The 16,700-nt window shown below is 48.9% G+C and overlaps 1 protein-coding gene across 1 annotated transcript in view; it reads right to left on the bottom strand.

Annotated features, from left to right (window-relative positions):
• Window positions 1-1,135: 1,135 nt before the first annotated feature.
• Window positions 1,136-16,700, bottom strand: part of EHD2 (EH domain containing 2) — a 59,969-nt gene continuing 44,404 nt past the window's right edge. Inside the window, exons 5-6 of the mRNA XM_081018942.1 lie at window positions 5,491-5,655; window positions 1,136-4,259 (exon numbers count right to left, since the gene is read on the bottom strand). Of these exons, the coding sequence (XP_080875068.1) occupies window positions 3,723-4,259; window positions 5,491-5,655 (702 nt within the window). The 3' untranslated portion in view covers window positions 1,136-3,722. The remainder of the gene's footprint in view (window positions 4,260-5,490; window positions 5,656-16,700) is intronic.

Below are 16,700 nucleotides of genomic sequence, written 5' to 3'. Positions count from 1 at the left end.
TACTTTGGTCTTCTCAGCAAGGGAAAAGGCTTGCAGAGGTGCAGGGCATGGGGGTGAGGTCTGGACAGAATTACGAAAGAGGGCCCTCGGATCAGAGCTAGCACCAAAGGGCAGGCTTCCTATCAGTTGCAGAAGAGATCCAGGGTGCTGCTTGGGTAGAAATGCAGCTATGATGCCTTGTAAGAGGGTGAGCCTAAGGCACAGTGTTAGGATAATAAAAATGCAAAACTTTGGCACTGCTAATGCACAGATTGAGGACCAAACAAGACAGAAAATTTTATTGCATGAAAGCAATTAATGCGCATGGTTTTCATTACATAAAAAGCAGCTGGTGGTGGTGGGGAAGTGGGCTGGAGGGGAGCACGATAAAGGCTGGGGCTGGGCTGGGTGGGGCTGCTCAGGCTTCCCTATGGATGGAATTTACACAAGAGCCTTGTGGCACCTTAAAGGTAAAGGGACCCCTGACCGTTAGGTCCAGTTGTGGACGACTCTGGGGTTGCGGCGCTCATCTCGCTTTATTGGCCGAGGGAGCCGGCGTACAGCTTCCGGGTCATGTGGCCAGCAGGACTAAGCCGCTTCTGGCGAACCAGAGCAGCGCACGGAAACACCGTTTACCTTCCCGCCAGAGTGGTACCTATTTATCTACTTGCACTTTGACGTGCTTTCAAACTGCTAGGTTGGCAGGAGCAGGGACGAGCAACGGGAGCTCACCCCATTGCGGGGATTCGAACCGCCGACCTTCTGATCGGCAAGTCCTAGGCTCTGTGGTTTAACGCACAGCACCACCCTCGTCACACCTAAGGTGTGGCACCTTAGCGACTCACAAATTCATGACTCCAGAAAGGCTTGTGCCATAACAACATTAGTTGGTCTTTAAGGTGTGGTGCAATATTCTGCCTTTGCTTTTGGTGCGACAGACGGGTAACTCAGACAGCCCTCTCAAAATCGCAACACAAAAACCCCGTGCTATGTTAACTGCGTAATTGCAGCCATCGCCAACCTGGTGCCCTCTGGATGTTTTGGACTAGAACTCCCACCAGGCCAAGCCAGTGCAGTTGTTTTGCAAGCAACTTCCCCCGATATAAATAAGTCTTGTGTGTTAATTTCAGCAATATATGCATTTCTAAGCAGCGTCTCTGCTAACACATTCATCTTTTTATTTGGCTATAGAACAGAAAAGTGCAAATTTCAAAGGGTGGCTGTGTTTTTGGTTTGCATATTGTTTTGGGGCATGTGGATTAGGTAGGTAAATTCATCAGTGCAAGCTGAAGCAGATTGCTCCCCGATTCCTAACTTGAGGTGCCTTATTCCAATGTAAGCCTCAAGCCATAGACTGCCCATCTGGTCATCAGCCCTTATTCAACTTTCTCAACCACCTCACCCTTGCAAATGGATGGAGATCTTCTTGGCTGTGAGGTCAACTCAGGCCTCTACTTGGCCTTTGGCCAGTAGAAAAAGCATGAAGTTTGGAGGAAGCTAAATCCCAGGAGAGCTTGGGGTGTGGCCTGCAGCAGTATTCAGGCCTAGGAATGGAGGCTATTTCAGTAGTCAGCACAAACAGGCAGCCAGAGCAATTGGGGTGTGGTTTCTCAAAAACCAGCCGAGGCTTTTGAGGAGTGGATGGGACGGCAGCAACTTCCTCACCGTGTCGCAGGCCTCCATAGGGAACGACCCTACTTGAGCCCAGAGAAGGCTCCAAGGCATTTGGTTTTCTGAGACAGAGAAAACAGAGCGGCAGTCTCCCTCAGGCATGACAAAATGTTTAACGACAAACGGAGCAAATGACGACGCCTTTCAGTGGTACCCACCCGAAATCTGGCCTGTGAACGTGAAGGCCAGGTTTCCGCCTCTTGCCTACCGGTAGGGCCGGCTCTGGCTTGAACCCAGCAAATGTGGGCTGAAGCAGAGCTTGCTAAGAGGATCAGAAGAGTCCTGCTGGATCTGGTTCAGTGGGCCATCTTGGGTTCACAGTGGCCAACCAGATGCCAATTTGGGAGGTGGCAACAGCCATAATGGCTGATGGGGATGGACGGCGTTATCATCCATGAATTTGTCTACTCCTCTTTTAAAGCCACCTCTTTTGTTCCTGTGTAGGAGCTTCCACCCCATAACACTTGGGAAGGGGCTCCTAAGAAGCTCTTGCTTCTGCCAACGTCTTCCCCGAAGGTGGGGTGGTTGGGGGAAATGCCTGTTGCATTGAGGCGAGCGCTCTTAATCCCATCTCCAGGTGGAAGACGCTTTTGCCTCCCTGGTCTGCAAAGAGGGCCATCTCAAAGGCTGGATTTGAAGGGCCACCGCCTCAAGCATTCTCTGCCACCCGGGGGGCATGGTGCCAGGAGGCACTTCCAACATCTGCTGGTCTCCTGCTGGCCCAACTCTCCTTGTTTTCCCTGAGGGATTTGCACATTCCAGGCAGGCTCTCGCTGTGAAGGGCACCTCTCCAATGGGAAATAAGGGAATTCTTTTAACTCGGTTTATCTATCTAGCCCATGGTTTCTACTTTGCCTTCCCAAGCCAACAAACACCCAAGGCATAATTTTCACTTGCGAGGATGGAAAAGAAACCCAGGCAAAGCTCTCTTCTTCCACCAACACTACCTGTGAAATGACAAGCCCCATCCATTTCTTTAACCTCACCTGGAAATGCCGGGGACCTTCTGCATGCAAAGCGGGTTCCTTACCACTGAGCTATAGCCCTTCCCTAGAGGGTCCTGTACTCTGGGCATGTAAGGGTTGCTAGGTGAGCATTCATTCTGTGAACCTTGCTCCAAAAGGTGGACACTGTAGTTGAACCAAGCCTACTGGTGGCAGTAGGCCAGGGTGGGTCAATGGATACCCTCTCCCTGATTTCTTTAAAGGCTTCCTGGTCAGGTTTGCACGTGGACCTGAGTGTGGACTGATGTTTCTGTCCTTTCCCTTGCCGGTCTTCCTTCACTCCTGCCTCACGTCGCCCCCCTGACTGATGGGCGAGTCCGGCAAGGAGTAATGGCGGCAGCAACGCCACCAAGGAAACCTTCGACCGTCGCTGTCCATAAGGCCCTGCCGGAATAATGTCCCCGAGCAGCCTTGAGGTGTCCAGCTAGGGAAGTTCAACGCAGAGAAGGTTTCTAATGGAACCAGAGGAATGAGAAGGGCACACATTGGAGTCTGAGCTGGCAACAAGGCCAAGACCCAGTGAAAAAAGGTCAGGATTCTTGGGTCAAGGTTCTCTTCGTTTGCGAGCGGCAAGAGAAGAGTCCGAAGCTGGTGCCAAGAAAGCAGGTAGCTCAAGTGTGAGATAACTATTGCCGCATGGCTGCGGGGAGCTCTTTTTTTGAGAGAGGAAGACCTCCTGGGAAAGTCTGGCACGTGTGAGGGCCAACGGCCACCGGCCCAACTAGGCCTGGGAGAAGGAAGTGGAAACCTGGAGTATGATACCAACTGAAGTAGTTGAAACGATGCTTGGAAGACTAAGGCCTACGTGAGGAACTGAAGCCTGCTGGAGCGGACTGGAACTTTTCTAGTTTTCTTTTGAGTCCAGTAGGGACGAAGAAGAAGGCAGAAGTGGTGACTGGCTTGAAGGAGGGAGCAGGAAGCGGGATCTGCCATGCTGTGGGAGAACGAGGCTTTCACGAGGGCTTTGAGCCAGATAGGGGTGGAAAATGAAAAGTCGGAGCCAAACCAAGGCCTACTGGAGCAGTTCAAGCCTTGGCGTAGGAATGGAGGCCAGCTTGGGGAGATTCCTTACTCTGCCGACCCCTTCTGCCGACGCTTGGAGGGCGGCACAAGGTGGCGGGGCAGGTCGGAGGGCAGACCGTGGCCCTCCAGCTTGACCTCAATGAGGTGGCTGGCAAGAGCAAACTCCTCGTCGTCCAGCATGCCGTCGCGGTCGACGTCGCTAAGCTTCCAGATCTTGCCGAGGACGGAGTTGGGCAGCTTGGTGGTGACCATCCAATTCTTGGCTTTGGTGCCGCTCAGCTTGCCGTCCATAGGGGACAGGTTGTAGAAGATCTCGTCGTATTTGGGCTTGTCCTTGGTCACTACCCACTCGTCGTCGTCCATGCCCTCGTAGGCCCCCTCGGTCGCTCCTTCAATGAAGGGGCCGTTGCGGGTGCCGTCGAAGGCACCGCCGTGCACAATCTGCTCGGGGACCTCCACCTCCTCCTGGCGCAGGAGCGGCATCAGCTTGGCAATGTCCAGCGTCAGCAGCTCGTCCAAAGCATCCACCATGCGCGGCTTCAGCCCGTGGAATTTGGTGAAGTCGTGCACCATGAGCATCTCCTAGAAAGAATTGGGAGAGGGGGAAGTGGCATAGCTTATGGGACTAGCCCTGTGGCACTCCTGCCTGCTTGAATACAATGCTATATTCTATATACATTAAGTGATGCTGAAGCCCCCGAAGCTGGGTGACAGGAGCGAGCCAGCAGTAAATCACACTGAGCAAGTCGGAGTTAAAGGTAAGGGGACCCCTGACCATTAGGTCCAGTCGTGGCCGACTCTGGGGTTGTGGCGCTCATCTCGCTTTATTGGCCAAGGGAGACGGCGTACAGCTTCCGGGTCATGTGGCCAGCATGACTAAGCCGCTTCTGGCAAACCAGAGCAGCACATGGAAACGCCGTTTACCTTCCCGCCAGAGCAGCACCTATTTATCTACTTGAACTTTGATGTGCTTTCGAACTGCTAGGTTGGCAGGAGCAGGGACCGAGCAACGGGAGCTCACCCCGTTGTGGGGATTCAAACTGCCAACCTTCTGATCAGCAAGTCCTAGGCTCTGTGGTTTAAACCACAGCGCCACCCACATCCCTTAAGTTGGAGTTAACTATTAGCAAAAACAGGATCTGCACAGGAGTGCCAGTAGGTCTCCAGTAGGTCTTGCCCACATGAAGCAGTTGCTGAGAGTGAAGGCCTTCTCACAGCTGCCTAAGTCCCCTCCTCTCCAGGGCTTTCCCCAAGCAATCTGAGACTGTGCCTGCATGAAGCTAACTTCTCCTCTGCCCTCTTCATGCCTCTTCTGGTTCTGGGAGACCAGGAGGGGAGCTTGTTTCAGAAGGAGGGGGAGACCCCCTGGCTTCTTCAACAGCCTGACACATCTCTGCCTCTCCAGCCTCTGCTTCTGCCTCTGATTCTGGACTGCTCTCTGCCACAGCCTCTTCCCGCTCACTAAACCCTGTTAGCTCTTCAGCTCCCCACACTTCCTTTTCCCTGTCTTCTCCCTCAGGCCACTCATTGTCACCCCCTGGCTCTGAGCCTTCTTCCCCTGGGGGTTCCCCAGCTGGTGCCTCCCTCCACTTCTCTGCATCCAAGCAGCCAATTAAACTAGGTGAGGATTCTGCCTGCACACCACCAGCAACATTGGAAGGGACACAGATTCTCTACCCCTGATCCTGAAGTGAGGACCATGGCAAAAAAATTAAGGAGATGGGATCTAGTACAGTACAGGGAAACTTGTGTTGTTTTGCCTATCATGGCTGCTTCAGATGAGTGCGATGGGAGACGAGGAAACTGCCCTCACCTGCATCTTGTTGCAGTCGGGGAAATCGCCCGGCGAGATGTGATGCTCAAGTTGGATCTTGGCGAAGATGACGGGCAGCTTGGCGATCAGCGCTTTCTTCTTGTTGTCCTTGCCAAAAACGGACGGCATCTCTCTCTTCAGGTGGCTGATGATGTGAGCATGAACCTGGGTGGACCGAAGCAGCAGCTTATGAAGATTGGCTCTTAAGAGCAGCACATGTGTCTGTCAGGCCACATTCACACCATGCATTCAAAGGCCTCGGCCCTGTATACCTGAAGGAGTGTCTCCAAGCCCACTGGTCAGCCTGGACACTGAGGTCTGGCTCCGAGGGCCTTCTGGCAGTTCCCTCACTGCGAGAAGTGAAGTTACAGGGAACCAGGCACAGGGCCTTCTCAGTAGTGGCACCCGCCCCATGGAACGCCCTCCCGTCAGATGTCGAGGAGATAAACAGCTACACAACTTTCTGGAGACATCTGAAGGCAGCCTGTATCGGGAAATTTTTAATATCTAATGTCTGGCTGTGTTTTTACATTGTGTTGGAAGCTGCCCAGAGTGGCTGGGGCAACGCAGTCAGATGGGCAGGCTATAAGTAATAAATAATAATAATAATAATATGAATGCATTGGATACTGCCCATCAAAATTTATGGGAGCTGTGGCTATTTTGATGGGTCTGCTCTGACTAATCTTGGATACAACCCCCCTGTTCAGGATGAAAGTTAAGATATCGGCTACTTTTAAAATGAGGCTGCATTTTAAATTGCATTTTAACTTGTATTTTAAATTGTTCCCCCCATTATGTTTTTACTGTGATTTTATTGGTGTTTAGCCACCCTGAGGCCGGCTCTGGCCGGGGAGGGCGGGATATAAACAAAATTTATTATTATTATTATTATTATTATTTAGTGCTGGGGGAGTACCTTGTAGCTTTTTTCTGTTCCTTCTCTCTTCGGTATCTTTCTTTTCTTTATTTCCTGTGGTTTAGTTTGGGTTTTCCTCCCCTATTGTAATGTGAAAACCTCAATATATTTCCCTCCCCCCCCCAAAAAAAGATACACTCCCTCGCCCCCTGCTCTTTGCTCGCCACTGGTTGCAAGGCTGGCCCAAGCTTTTTGGCCACCTGAGGCTAAGATAGCGCTGCCTCCTATTCCATGCTCAAAAGCTGATCAAGCCGGCAGGAGGAGGTTCCTTCAGCACTGATGACAGGAACCTGTCCTCCACCACACCTGAGGGTTGCAGGCTGGCTTAGGGCAAGCAGGGCAGGCTTTGCAGCACACACCTAGCGACTGCCCTCCAACATTGTTTACCTGTGCACACACACACTGGAATCTGCCACCTTACTCTGACGAATGGTAGGACCGGCCCTGAGTGGTCGAGCTGTCGTGATGTCATGGAATGTCCGCAGGCCCTCCAAGTGGGGAGCATGGAGACAAGCAAAAGGTTAAGTGATGTCAGGCAGAGCATTTTGGTGCTGAAGAAAGAGGAGGAGGATGCAGAAAGAAGTCAAGGCAGTAGGTGGGGAAAGAAAGACGTGCCAAAGCAGATATCCTGGACTTGTGCTAGGCAGGGTGTTCTTTCCAGGAAACGGTGTTTTTACAGGGCCAGGAAGCTTGAGGTGGTAGAAGTCACGGACCACTTTTGAATGCTACCTTCAGGCTTCCAACAAAAGCGTTACCAGCTTTCCCCAACTTGGTGCACACGAAAACTGATCGTGTTCTTTCCAGGACTTGAACGATGCAGCACTGAAGAAGATTCTAGCATTTGAGAGCAGCCCAAAGCAGGCTTTGCAGTTCTGGACTTCTGGCTAGAAGATGGATTCCCTGGGCTCGCTTCCCCAACCACCGGCTGGATTTATGGCTCAGGACTTTCCTGTGCAAAGCAGCGCAGCTCATTGTCTGGAGAATAAGGAAATCTCCGCGTCGTTGGCTCGGCTCATCAACCCTTGAGGTGGCAGCCAAGCTGAAGCGGCTGACGTCTGGGGCGTGAGAAGGCTCAGAAGCCCAGGCAAGACAGGATGCAGGGGTTGCGGGAGAGAGATGAGCAGAGGAAACGTCCCCAAAGAGGGAGCCAGGAGCCAGGTTGTAAATCCTGTCCTGGGCCTCTGATCAGAAATGGATAAAGTGAGGGTCCTTTCTAACTGTGCATCCTTGATGATTTGTGCTAATGATGTATGGAAGTGAAGTGAAAGCTGGACCATAAAGAAGGCTGATCGCCGAAGAATTGATGCTTTTGAATTATGGTGCTGGAAGAGACTCTTGAGAGTCCCATGGACTGCAAGAAGATCAAACCTATCCATTCTGAAGGAAATCAGCCCTGAGTGCTCACGGGAAGGACAGATCCTGAAGCTGAGACTCCAATACTTTGGCCACCTCATGAGAAGAGAAGACTCCCTGGAAAAGACACTGATGTTGGGAAAGATGGAGGGCACAAGGATAAGGGGACGACAGAGGACGAGATGGTTGGACAGTGTTCTCGAAGCTACCAGCATGAGTTTGACCAAACTGCGGGAGGCAGTGGAAGACAGGAGTGCCTGGCGTGCTCTGGTCCAGGGGGTCACGAAGAGTCGGACACGACTAAATGACTAAACAACAACAACAACGATTATTTGTGCTCACGGTGGTGTGAGAGGGCAGTTATAACATCATCCCATTTCAATGCTATTTCAGCCTTCGATCTTTAGCGGGAAAAGTCCCGCATTGCAGGGGATTGGACTAAATGACCCTCATGGTCCTTTCCAGCCCCGCAATTCTTTGAAATCTGTTGACTGAGCATTCATCCTGATTTAGTTTGCGGGGAAGGGATTTTAATAGTTGCAGACGCACCGCAAAGTTAAAGCACATGGGCCCTCCCGCAAAGGATATCAGGCCCTACAATTCTCAGCACCCTGGTATGCCCCGAGGAGGACCTTAAGGTCCATAAATAACAACACTTTGGAGGTCCCGAGTCTCAAGGAGGTTAGATTGGTCTCAACTAGGGCCAGGGCCTTTTCAGCACTGGCCCCGACTTGGTGGAACCCTCTGTCACAAGAGACCAGGGCCCTGCGGGATTTGACATCTTTCCACAGGGCCTGCAAGGTAGAGCTGTTCCACCTGGCCTCCAGCTTGGACTCATTCTGACCCCTTATATGGGATTTGGTATATAAATTTTCCCTTGGCTTTTTTGCTGGCCCATGTAGGACCAGCATGGATACCTGGCTCGGGTGAATATCTGATGTTTCCTCCCTTTATGGTCTTGATTTATGGGCTACTACTAAAATGAAGTTGCATTTTAAGCCGTATTTTAATTAACTGTTTTTTTTCTTTTTTCTATTATGTTGTATTGTAATTTTGTTCGGTGTTAGCCGCCCTGAGCCCAGCCCTGGCCGGGGAGGGCGGGGTATAAATTATTATTATTATTATTATTATTATTATTATTATTATTAATGAACTACACTTCCCAGAATTCTTTTTTTTGGGGGGGAGTCATGCTTTAAAGGCACAGTGAGTACATTGGGTCAAAGCAAGCGCTATCGTTCCACGCTTCCCTCCTTGCCAAAAGTCCGATTTTTAGTGGGAAGGTTTGCTGCTCAGGAGCCCCAAATCAGCTTCAATCGTGCAGCCTGAATTTGCCAGCATGTGACTGAACCCCCCCCCCCCCCCCAAAATAAGGGTGCTGTCTGGACGTGTCCTCAGTCCTCACTCAACTCCAGGGTTGGTGTGCCTGACACTGGAGAAAAATTTGCTGCAGAGGCCTTGACATCCTTCCTTGTACAGCCACCCAGCTGTTTTTTGTGGGTTTGTGTTATTTTCTTTTTCCAAAGCCAGGAGGAAATTGCCACTGGAGGGTCCTTGTAATACAAACCCATCCTTACAGGTGACAGGAAAAGATAAGGCTGAGAAATCTGGGGGCAAAAACAGAAGCTTCCTGAACTTTTGGGTAACTGCTAGCTCATTTTCTGGGCAACTGAACTGAAGAACCTTGTAAATAATCTGCTAATCTCTCTCTCTCTCTCTCTCTCTCTCTCTCTGTGTGTGTGTGTGTGTGAGAGAGAGAGAGAGATAGAGAGAGAGAGAGAGAGAGAGAGAGATGGATGGAGGAGCCGGCAGAAGGAGTGATACCTCCTTGCTGCTGGAATAGATTGGCTAGAATTAATCTGTGCAGTGTTTTCTAAGGGCAAATCACGGCAGCGGCTTCCCATATTTCCAAGTCACATCAATCACACTATACACCGAAAGCATGTGGCTTCCCTCAAAGAATCCTGGGAGCTGTAGTTTAGCTGCTCAGAACTATAATTCCCAGCCCCCTTAACATCGCTGGAGGAAGCCATGACTGTTGAAATGCTATAAGAGCGCTTTAAATGCACAGTGCGGACATGACCTAAGTCAGCTATGTATGCCGACAGAGGGGGACATTAAGGAGCCGAAACCTGGGCCGGCCCTGTCGTTGGACAAGGTGAGGCAAACCACTCTAGGTGGCAGATTTGGGGAGGCCATTTAAGCAAGCAGCCAATTATCCAGGGCCAAAGGAGATGTGATCATGTGCCCTCTCGTCCCTCCAAATCTTCCGCTGGCCAGAGGTGCCCATCCAAAACATTATTCTAAGATGTGGTGATGCTGTCAGATGAGGATCCCACACGGTACTGTGTAAGTTATTATTATAATATGATGGAACTGGCGGAAATGACTGGCAGAATCCGAGACCAGGGAGAAAAGTCGGTGGAAGAAGATTGGAAAAAGTTTAAAGACTATCTACAGAAATATTGTAAAATTAATGAATGCTAGAAAATGTTGGAATGAAGTTATATGGCTTTAGTAGAAATATTATAAGGAACTAAGTACAGATAGGTTAATAGAGCATTAAAGGAAAAAATAAGGTTAGAATGAGTTATAGGATAGAAAACAGAGGAAGATGGAAAGGAATTGCTGAAATAATTAACAGAAGTGGAATACAAAAAGGGAGGTGTGAGGAGGTCGTGGAAATAAGTGAATGAAAGATGGGATAATGAAATTGTTTGATTTATCTTATTGTCTTTGTCTTGTTTTGTTAATTTGATGTGTTGTATTGTATTGTTTTTCTTCTTTTTAGTGTTTAAGTTTTTGGGAAAATAATTTTTTTTTTTTAAAGTTATTATTATAATATGAAAATTAGGGATGTTAACCAGTTAAGAATTAAGTAATTTAGTAAGGGCAATTACACTTACACACACACACACACACACACACACACACATATTAGTTTTTACAGATAATTTCCAAAAATCATATAACATACATTCTTATCTTATAACAATGTTTTGGACTTCCATCAACTGCATCTGAAGATTTTCCAAGCTTTTCACTTAATCTGCATTTCATAATTTTCAGTATTACTCCTTCACTAATAATTCTTATCATGGTTTTCTCTGCAATAATTCGCATAATCCTCCTTACAAAACTTCTTGCAATCCTACTAGCGTAATCTGTTGATTACAATTGCTTTTCAAATAATTCATGTATTTACTCCAGTCCTCTGAGAATCTCTGGTCCCGCAGGTAGGGGCACTTACCAGGTCTATACATAGCCTTCAGGCGTTCAGAGTGCTTCCCGTGTATCACAGAAACATAGAATCATAGAATTGTAGAGTTGGAAGGCACCCCAAAGGTCATCTAGTCCAACCCCCTGCAATGCAGGAATCAGCCTTCCCCAACCAGGCGCCCTGCAGTTATTTTGGACTGCAATTTGGACTTACCATGTTGACTGGGGCTGATGGGAGTTGGAATCCAACACCCATCACCTCACCATCCTTACAATAGTGGTTTGTTGCTGTTTTCTTTCAAAGGCCGTGTTCCCTTGGAATTAATCTGTTGGCAACTGCACGCCGGCAGTGGATAGCAACACAACGTAAGTGGGTTAGGCTGTGTCCAAAACTGAGTGCGGACAGGACCCAAACCAGAAAAAAGTGGGTCGCTCCTTCCCTCTCTATCTTGGCAATGGTAGGGCGGAAGGCAGGGATGCCAACAGCAGTTGGAGTCAGTGCCAGTGACAGGCAGAAGCAGCCGATTCTAGATTGGTACCCATCTTCTCTGCCAATTTCTACTGAAACGGAGGAGGGAGAAGATGACAGGCTGCGCTACTCTCTGGATTGGTCAAAAGCAAGAGGGCAGAGAGGTGTGGGGCTGGCTGCAGGCAGGCTGAGTTTGGTAGGACAGTGCCCCCCCCCCATGGAGCAGCCTTCAGGGACTCAGACCCATGCCTGGCTTGCTAAAAGACTGTCTTTCTGATGGGTCAAAAAATAGCTACTGCTGTTGGAGTGACATACAAAGGATGAACAAGTTAAATTGGTTATGATTGATTGGGCAAGAGATGTGGGACATAATATAATGATGGAGGACTGAGAGAGGTTATGGAGGAAAGGGGTTAGGTTCACTGCACGTACAATGTTAAAGGAAGATATAATAATAATAATAATAATAATAATAATAATAATAATTTTTTATTTATACCCCGCCCTCCCCAGCCAAGGCCAGGCTCAGAGCGGCTTACAAGCAATAATAAAAACAAGATGAATGATTACAACTTAAAAACAAAAATAAAATACAACATTAAAATAATGGAACATTAAAATATTAAAATGTAGCCTCATCGCAGGAGGAGAAAGGAAAAGGAAAAAGAAAGAGAGGGAGGGAGGGAATCAAATTGGCTCCAAGCCAAAGGCCAGGCGGAACAACTCTGTCTTACAGGCCCTGCGGAAAGAAATCAGATCCTGCAGGGCCCTGGTCTCATGAGGCAGAGCGTTCCACCAGGCAGGGGCCAGAGTTGAAAAGGCCCTGGCTCTGGTTGAAGCCAATCTAACTTCCTTAGGGCCTGGGACCACTAGGGTGTTGCTATTTATGGACCTTGAGGCTCTCCGTGGGGCATACCGGGTGAGGCGGTCCCGTAGGTACGAGGGTCCTAGGCCGTGAAGGGCTTTAAAGGTCAAAAGCAGCACCTTAAATCTGACCCTGTACTCCACCGGGAGCCAGTGTAGCTTGAAAAGCACTGGCTGAATATGCTCCCATGGCAGGGACCCCGTGAGGAGCCTCGCTGCAGCATTCTGCACCCGCTGGAGTTTCTGGGACAGCTTCAAGGGCAGCCCCGCGTAGAGCGAATTACAGTAGTCAAGCCTGGAGATGACCGTTGCATGGATCACTGTGGCCAGGTCAGGCGGGAAAGGTAAGGGACCAACTTCATTATGAAGATGATGTATAGATGGTACTTGACCCCTGTAAAACTAGCAAAGATTTATTACAATAGTGATAACCTTTGTTGGAAATGTAAAGAAAAAGAAGGTACTTTTTTCCATATGTGGTGGACTTGTCCCAAGGTGAAAGACTTCTGGGAGAAGATTTATAAACTGAAGAAAAAATATGTTGAAATATACATTTATTAAGAAACCAGAGGCCTTTCTTCTTGGAATAACAGGTTTAGAATTGCCCAAGAAAGATGTTAAATTATTTTTGTATGCCACAACGGCCGCCCAAATATTACTTACTAAAGACTGGAAAACACAAGCACTGCCAACAGTGGAAGATTGGCAGGTGAAGGTGATGGACTTTTCGGAGCTAGCTGACCTGACTGGAAGAATCCGCGACCAGAAAGAAGAGGAGTTTCAAGAGGACTGGAGGAAATTCAAGGACTATTTGAACAAATATTGTAATATAAAAAATTATAAATTACTTGAAAGAAACAAATAGGCCTAGGATTAAATTCAGTTATAATTAAATAAATGGGATATAGAATGTTAAGAAAAGTGAATAAGATGGACTATAATTGGAAATTGTTTTAGTTTAATAATGATATTGGAAAGCTGTTACCTTTAATTACAAGGAAACTCAGAAGGGAGGGATTTGAGGAAGTCAACCAAGATGTTTGAAAGGTTGGATTTGTGAAGAATTAAGTTTGTTGTTATTGTTTATCTGTTTATTGTTCCCCCCCTTTTCCCCCTTTCTTTTTTCTTTTTCTTTTTCTGTTTTTGTGTATCATTTTGCTTTGTGGTTTGTGTTATCACTGTGGAAAATCTAATAAAAATTTATTAAAAAAATAAATAGCTACTGCTGTTTGTGAGAAGTGGGAGCCAGGATTTGATCTATGGCTAGGACGGATCTTTGGGCGAGGCTTCTACCCATCTCCGCTACTCTGCGTACCCAGAGCAACAGGCCTGAGAAGAGAGAAACGAGGCGGCGTCATTCATCTAATTAAGACGGCGGAAGATGCCACCTCATCAGGAACGTGCTTAACGAGAAAACCAGAGCAAAACACAGAGGGAAGCGTTGGGAAATAGGAAAGGGGTGGTCGAGCCCATAAACACATTGTACCCTAAAGCACAATGCGGGCTTCCTCTGCGGGACGGGGCCATTGTTCAGAAGGGGAGGCGCAATAAAGTTCCTTCCCAATTGCTCGGGAGAACAGGAAAAGCAGCAATTAAAAACTGGGCGTCGGGACAAGCCGCGGTCTCCTGCGACGGAGAAAAAGGGGAATGGGGGTGGTTTAGTGGAAGGGCCCCTCTGCAAGTGTGATCGTATTACTTAAGGTCAATCCTTTCAAAAAGGAAAAGCGGTGTAGTTGGAGACAGCGGAAGGAGGGTGCTTGTAGGATGAAGCACGGCATGGGAGTCCATCCTCAGTATGGGTGAAGAGAAGTTCAGTAATGCATCTGGTGCATTAGCCAGATGGGTAAAGCCTGCCATTGCGTGTCCTCTCCCCACAACCCCATTAAAACTCTGTATTTTCTCACTGTGTAGAGCATCAGCCAAGTCCTTTCTTCAGTCACAAACATGTCTGCAACGCTGGAATATCCTTCCATTCAGTAATGCTTGCCATCTCCACCTAGCTGTGGTTGCGATGGGAAATTACCACACTGGCCAACAGTTCTGAGGTCATTAATAGAGTGGTACCTTGGGTTAAGGACGCGGGTGGCGCTGTGGGTTAAACCACAGAGCCTAGGACTTGCCAATCAGAAGGTCGGCGGTTTGAATCCCCACGACGGGGTGAGCTCCTGTTGCTCGGTCCCTGCTCCTGCCAGCCTAGCAGTTCGAAAGCACAGCAAAGTGCAAGTAGATAAATAGGTACCACTCCGGCGGGAAGGTAAACAGCGTTTCCGTGCGCGGCTCTGGTTTGCCAGAATTGGCTTAGTCATGCTGGCCACATGACCTGTAGTCATGACCTGTACGCCGGCTCCCTCGGCAAATAAAGCGAGATGAGCGCTGCAACCCCAGAGTCGGTCATGACTGGACCTAATGTTCAGGGGTCCCTTTACCTTTTACCTCGGGTTAAGTAATTAATTCGCTCCGTTGGTCCGTCCTTAACCTGAAGCACCACTTTAGCTAATGGGGCCTCCTGCTGCTGCTGCACCGCCGGAGCACAATTTCTGTTCTCATCCTGAAGCAAAGTTCTTAATCTGAGGTACTATTTCTGGGTTAGCGGAGTCTGTAACCTGAAGCGTATGTAACCCGAGGTACCACTGTATTCCCTCTCTCTCTCTCTCTCTCTCTCTCTCACACACACACACACACACACACACTGGGCTGTTCAAATGGGATAATGCTCTTCCTTCAAGCCTCACCTCAGTGGAACACTTTAAGAATAACCTCCCTTGTGCCATTCATTCACACAAAATACCCGTATCACGGTCTCTTGCAACCTGAAGTTCCCTCAGTGGGCAATTCCTGTTCTCCTTTCCAGTCCCATTTCAATGCGACTGTATCCAACAGGTAACTACAACAGAATTCCCACCCCAGCTCAGTTGCTGCACCTACCCCCATTGCAATGGGACATTTCTCCTGGCGGGAGTGCATGCCGCATTCTCCTGTTGGAGAAGATCCCTGCCTGCAACAGATCTCCCTTTGGGATCATTCGCCTTTCACAACCCAGCAAAACCATCTCAAGACACAATGCCTATTTGCCCTCCAATTCCATTGCAAAGGAATGTTCCACCGCCAGCCAAGGAGGTTTTGCAACAGAGCATTCACGGCTGCAATGGAGTGCCCCTGAAATGGGCAGAGGCCGCACTTCCCTTCCTCCTAATGGAACTGGTCCACAGGGCATCTCAAACTGGGGTCCGTGGACCACCAGTGGCCTGTGAGCATCATGCAGGTGGTCTGGAGTGGGCCTGCAAAAATATAATTAAAAATCATACAACATCTAGCGCAGTGCATGGTAAGTGCTACAAAAGGCAGGCAAATTAATAAGTGTCTGCCAAGACCAGGGGTCAGCAAACTTTTTCAGCAGGGGACCGGTCCACTGTCCCTCAGACCTTGTGGGGGGCTGGACTGTATTTTTTTGGGGGGGGGATGAACGAATTCCCACGCCCCACAAATAACCCAGAGATGCATTTTAAATAAAAGGACACATTCTACTCATGTAAAAACACGCTTTGCGGGCCAGATTTAGAAGGCGATTGGGCCAGATCCGGCCCCTAGGCCTTAGTTTGCCTACCCATGGCCAAGACCCTCAGCCATTTTCAAGCACTCTGGGAGACAAGGGCAGTTTGGGAACCATCAGAACAGAACATTATCTTACTGTCATTGACCAACAGCTTATTTTCATTGACCAACTACTGGTTCATAGATTCGTAGAGTTGGAAGGAACCCTGAGGTTCATCTGTTCTAAACCCCTACAATGAAGGAATCTCAACTAAAGCATCCCTGACAGATGGCCATCCAACCTCTGCTTAAAAACCTTCAAGGAAGGAGAGTCCACCACCTTCCAAGGCAGTCTGTTCCACTGTCCTAACACTTCTTACTGGCTGAAAGTTCTTGTCATGGGTCAGGAGTCAGCTTCACCTGCTGAACAGCAGCCTGAAGGAGAAGAAGGTGGAATGATGCCACCCGCAGCTGATCAGCCTTCAAGAACAGGAGAAGGCACTGATGAGAACCAGCTGGCTTCAGCCTTCTTAAGCAGAGCTCTCAGCAGCAGTCAGATGCTGGAAACAACGCCTATGGTTCCCGGCCCTGCCTTGCTGTTTCCTGCTCTCCATCTAGACCCTTGTCTCTGTGATCATCTGGATTCCCTGACCTCTGGGTCCTCTGACTTCATATGTGGATTCTGCTCTCAGGCAAGTGTTACTTGGAGACTCCTATCCCCTTCTAGATCAGCAACAGGACCCGAACAGGGCTATGACAGCTCTTCCTGATGTTTAGTCAGAACCTCCTTTCTCATAACTTGACACCCATCGCAATGCATTACCTGCTGCAGGAGGTGGGGAACGTGTGTGCCTT

This window comes from Podarcis pityusensis, assembly GCF_964106645.2.
Source record: "Podarcis pityusensis genome assembly, chromosome: 8".
Taxonomy (NCBI): domain Eukaryota; kingdom Metazoa; phylum Chordata; class Lepidosauria; order Squamata; family Lacertidae; genus Podarcis; species Podarcis pityusensis.
This window is presented reverse-complemented; position numbering and strand designations above follow the sequence as displayed.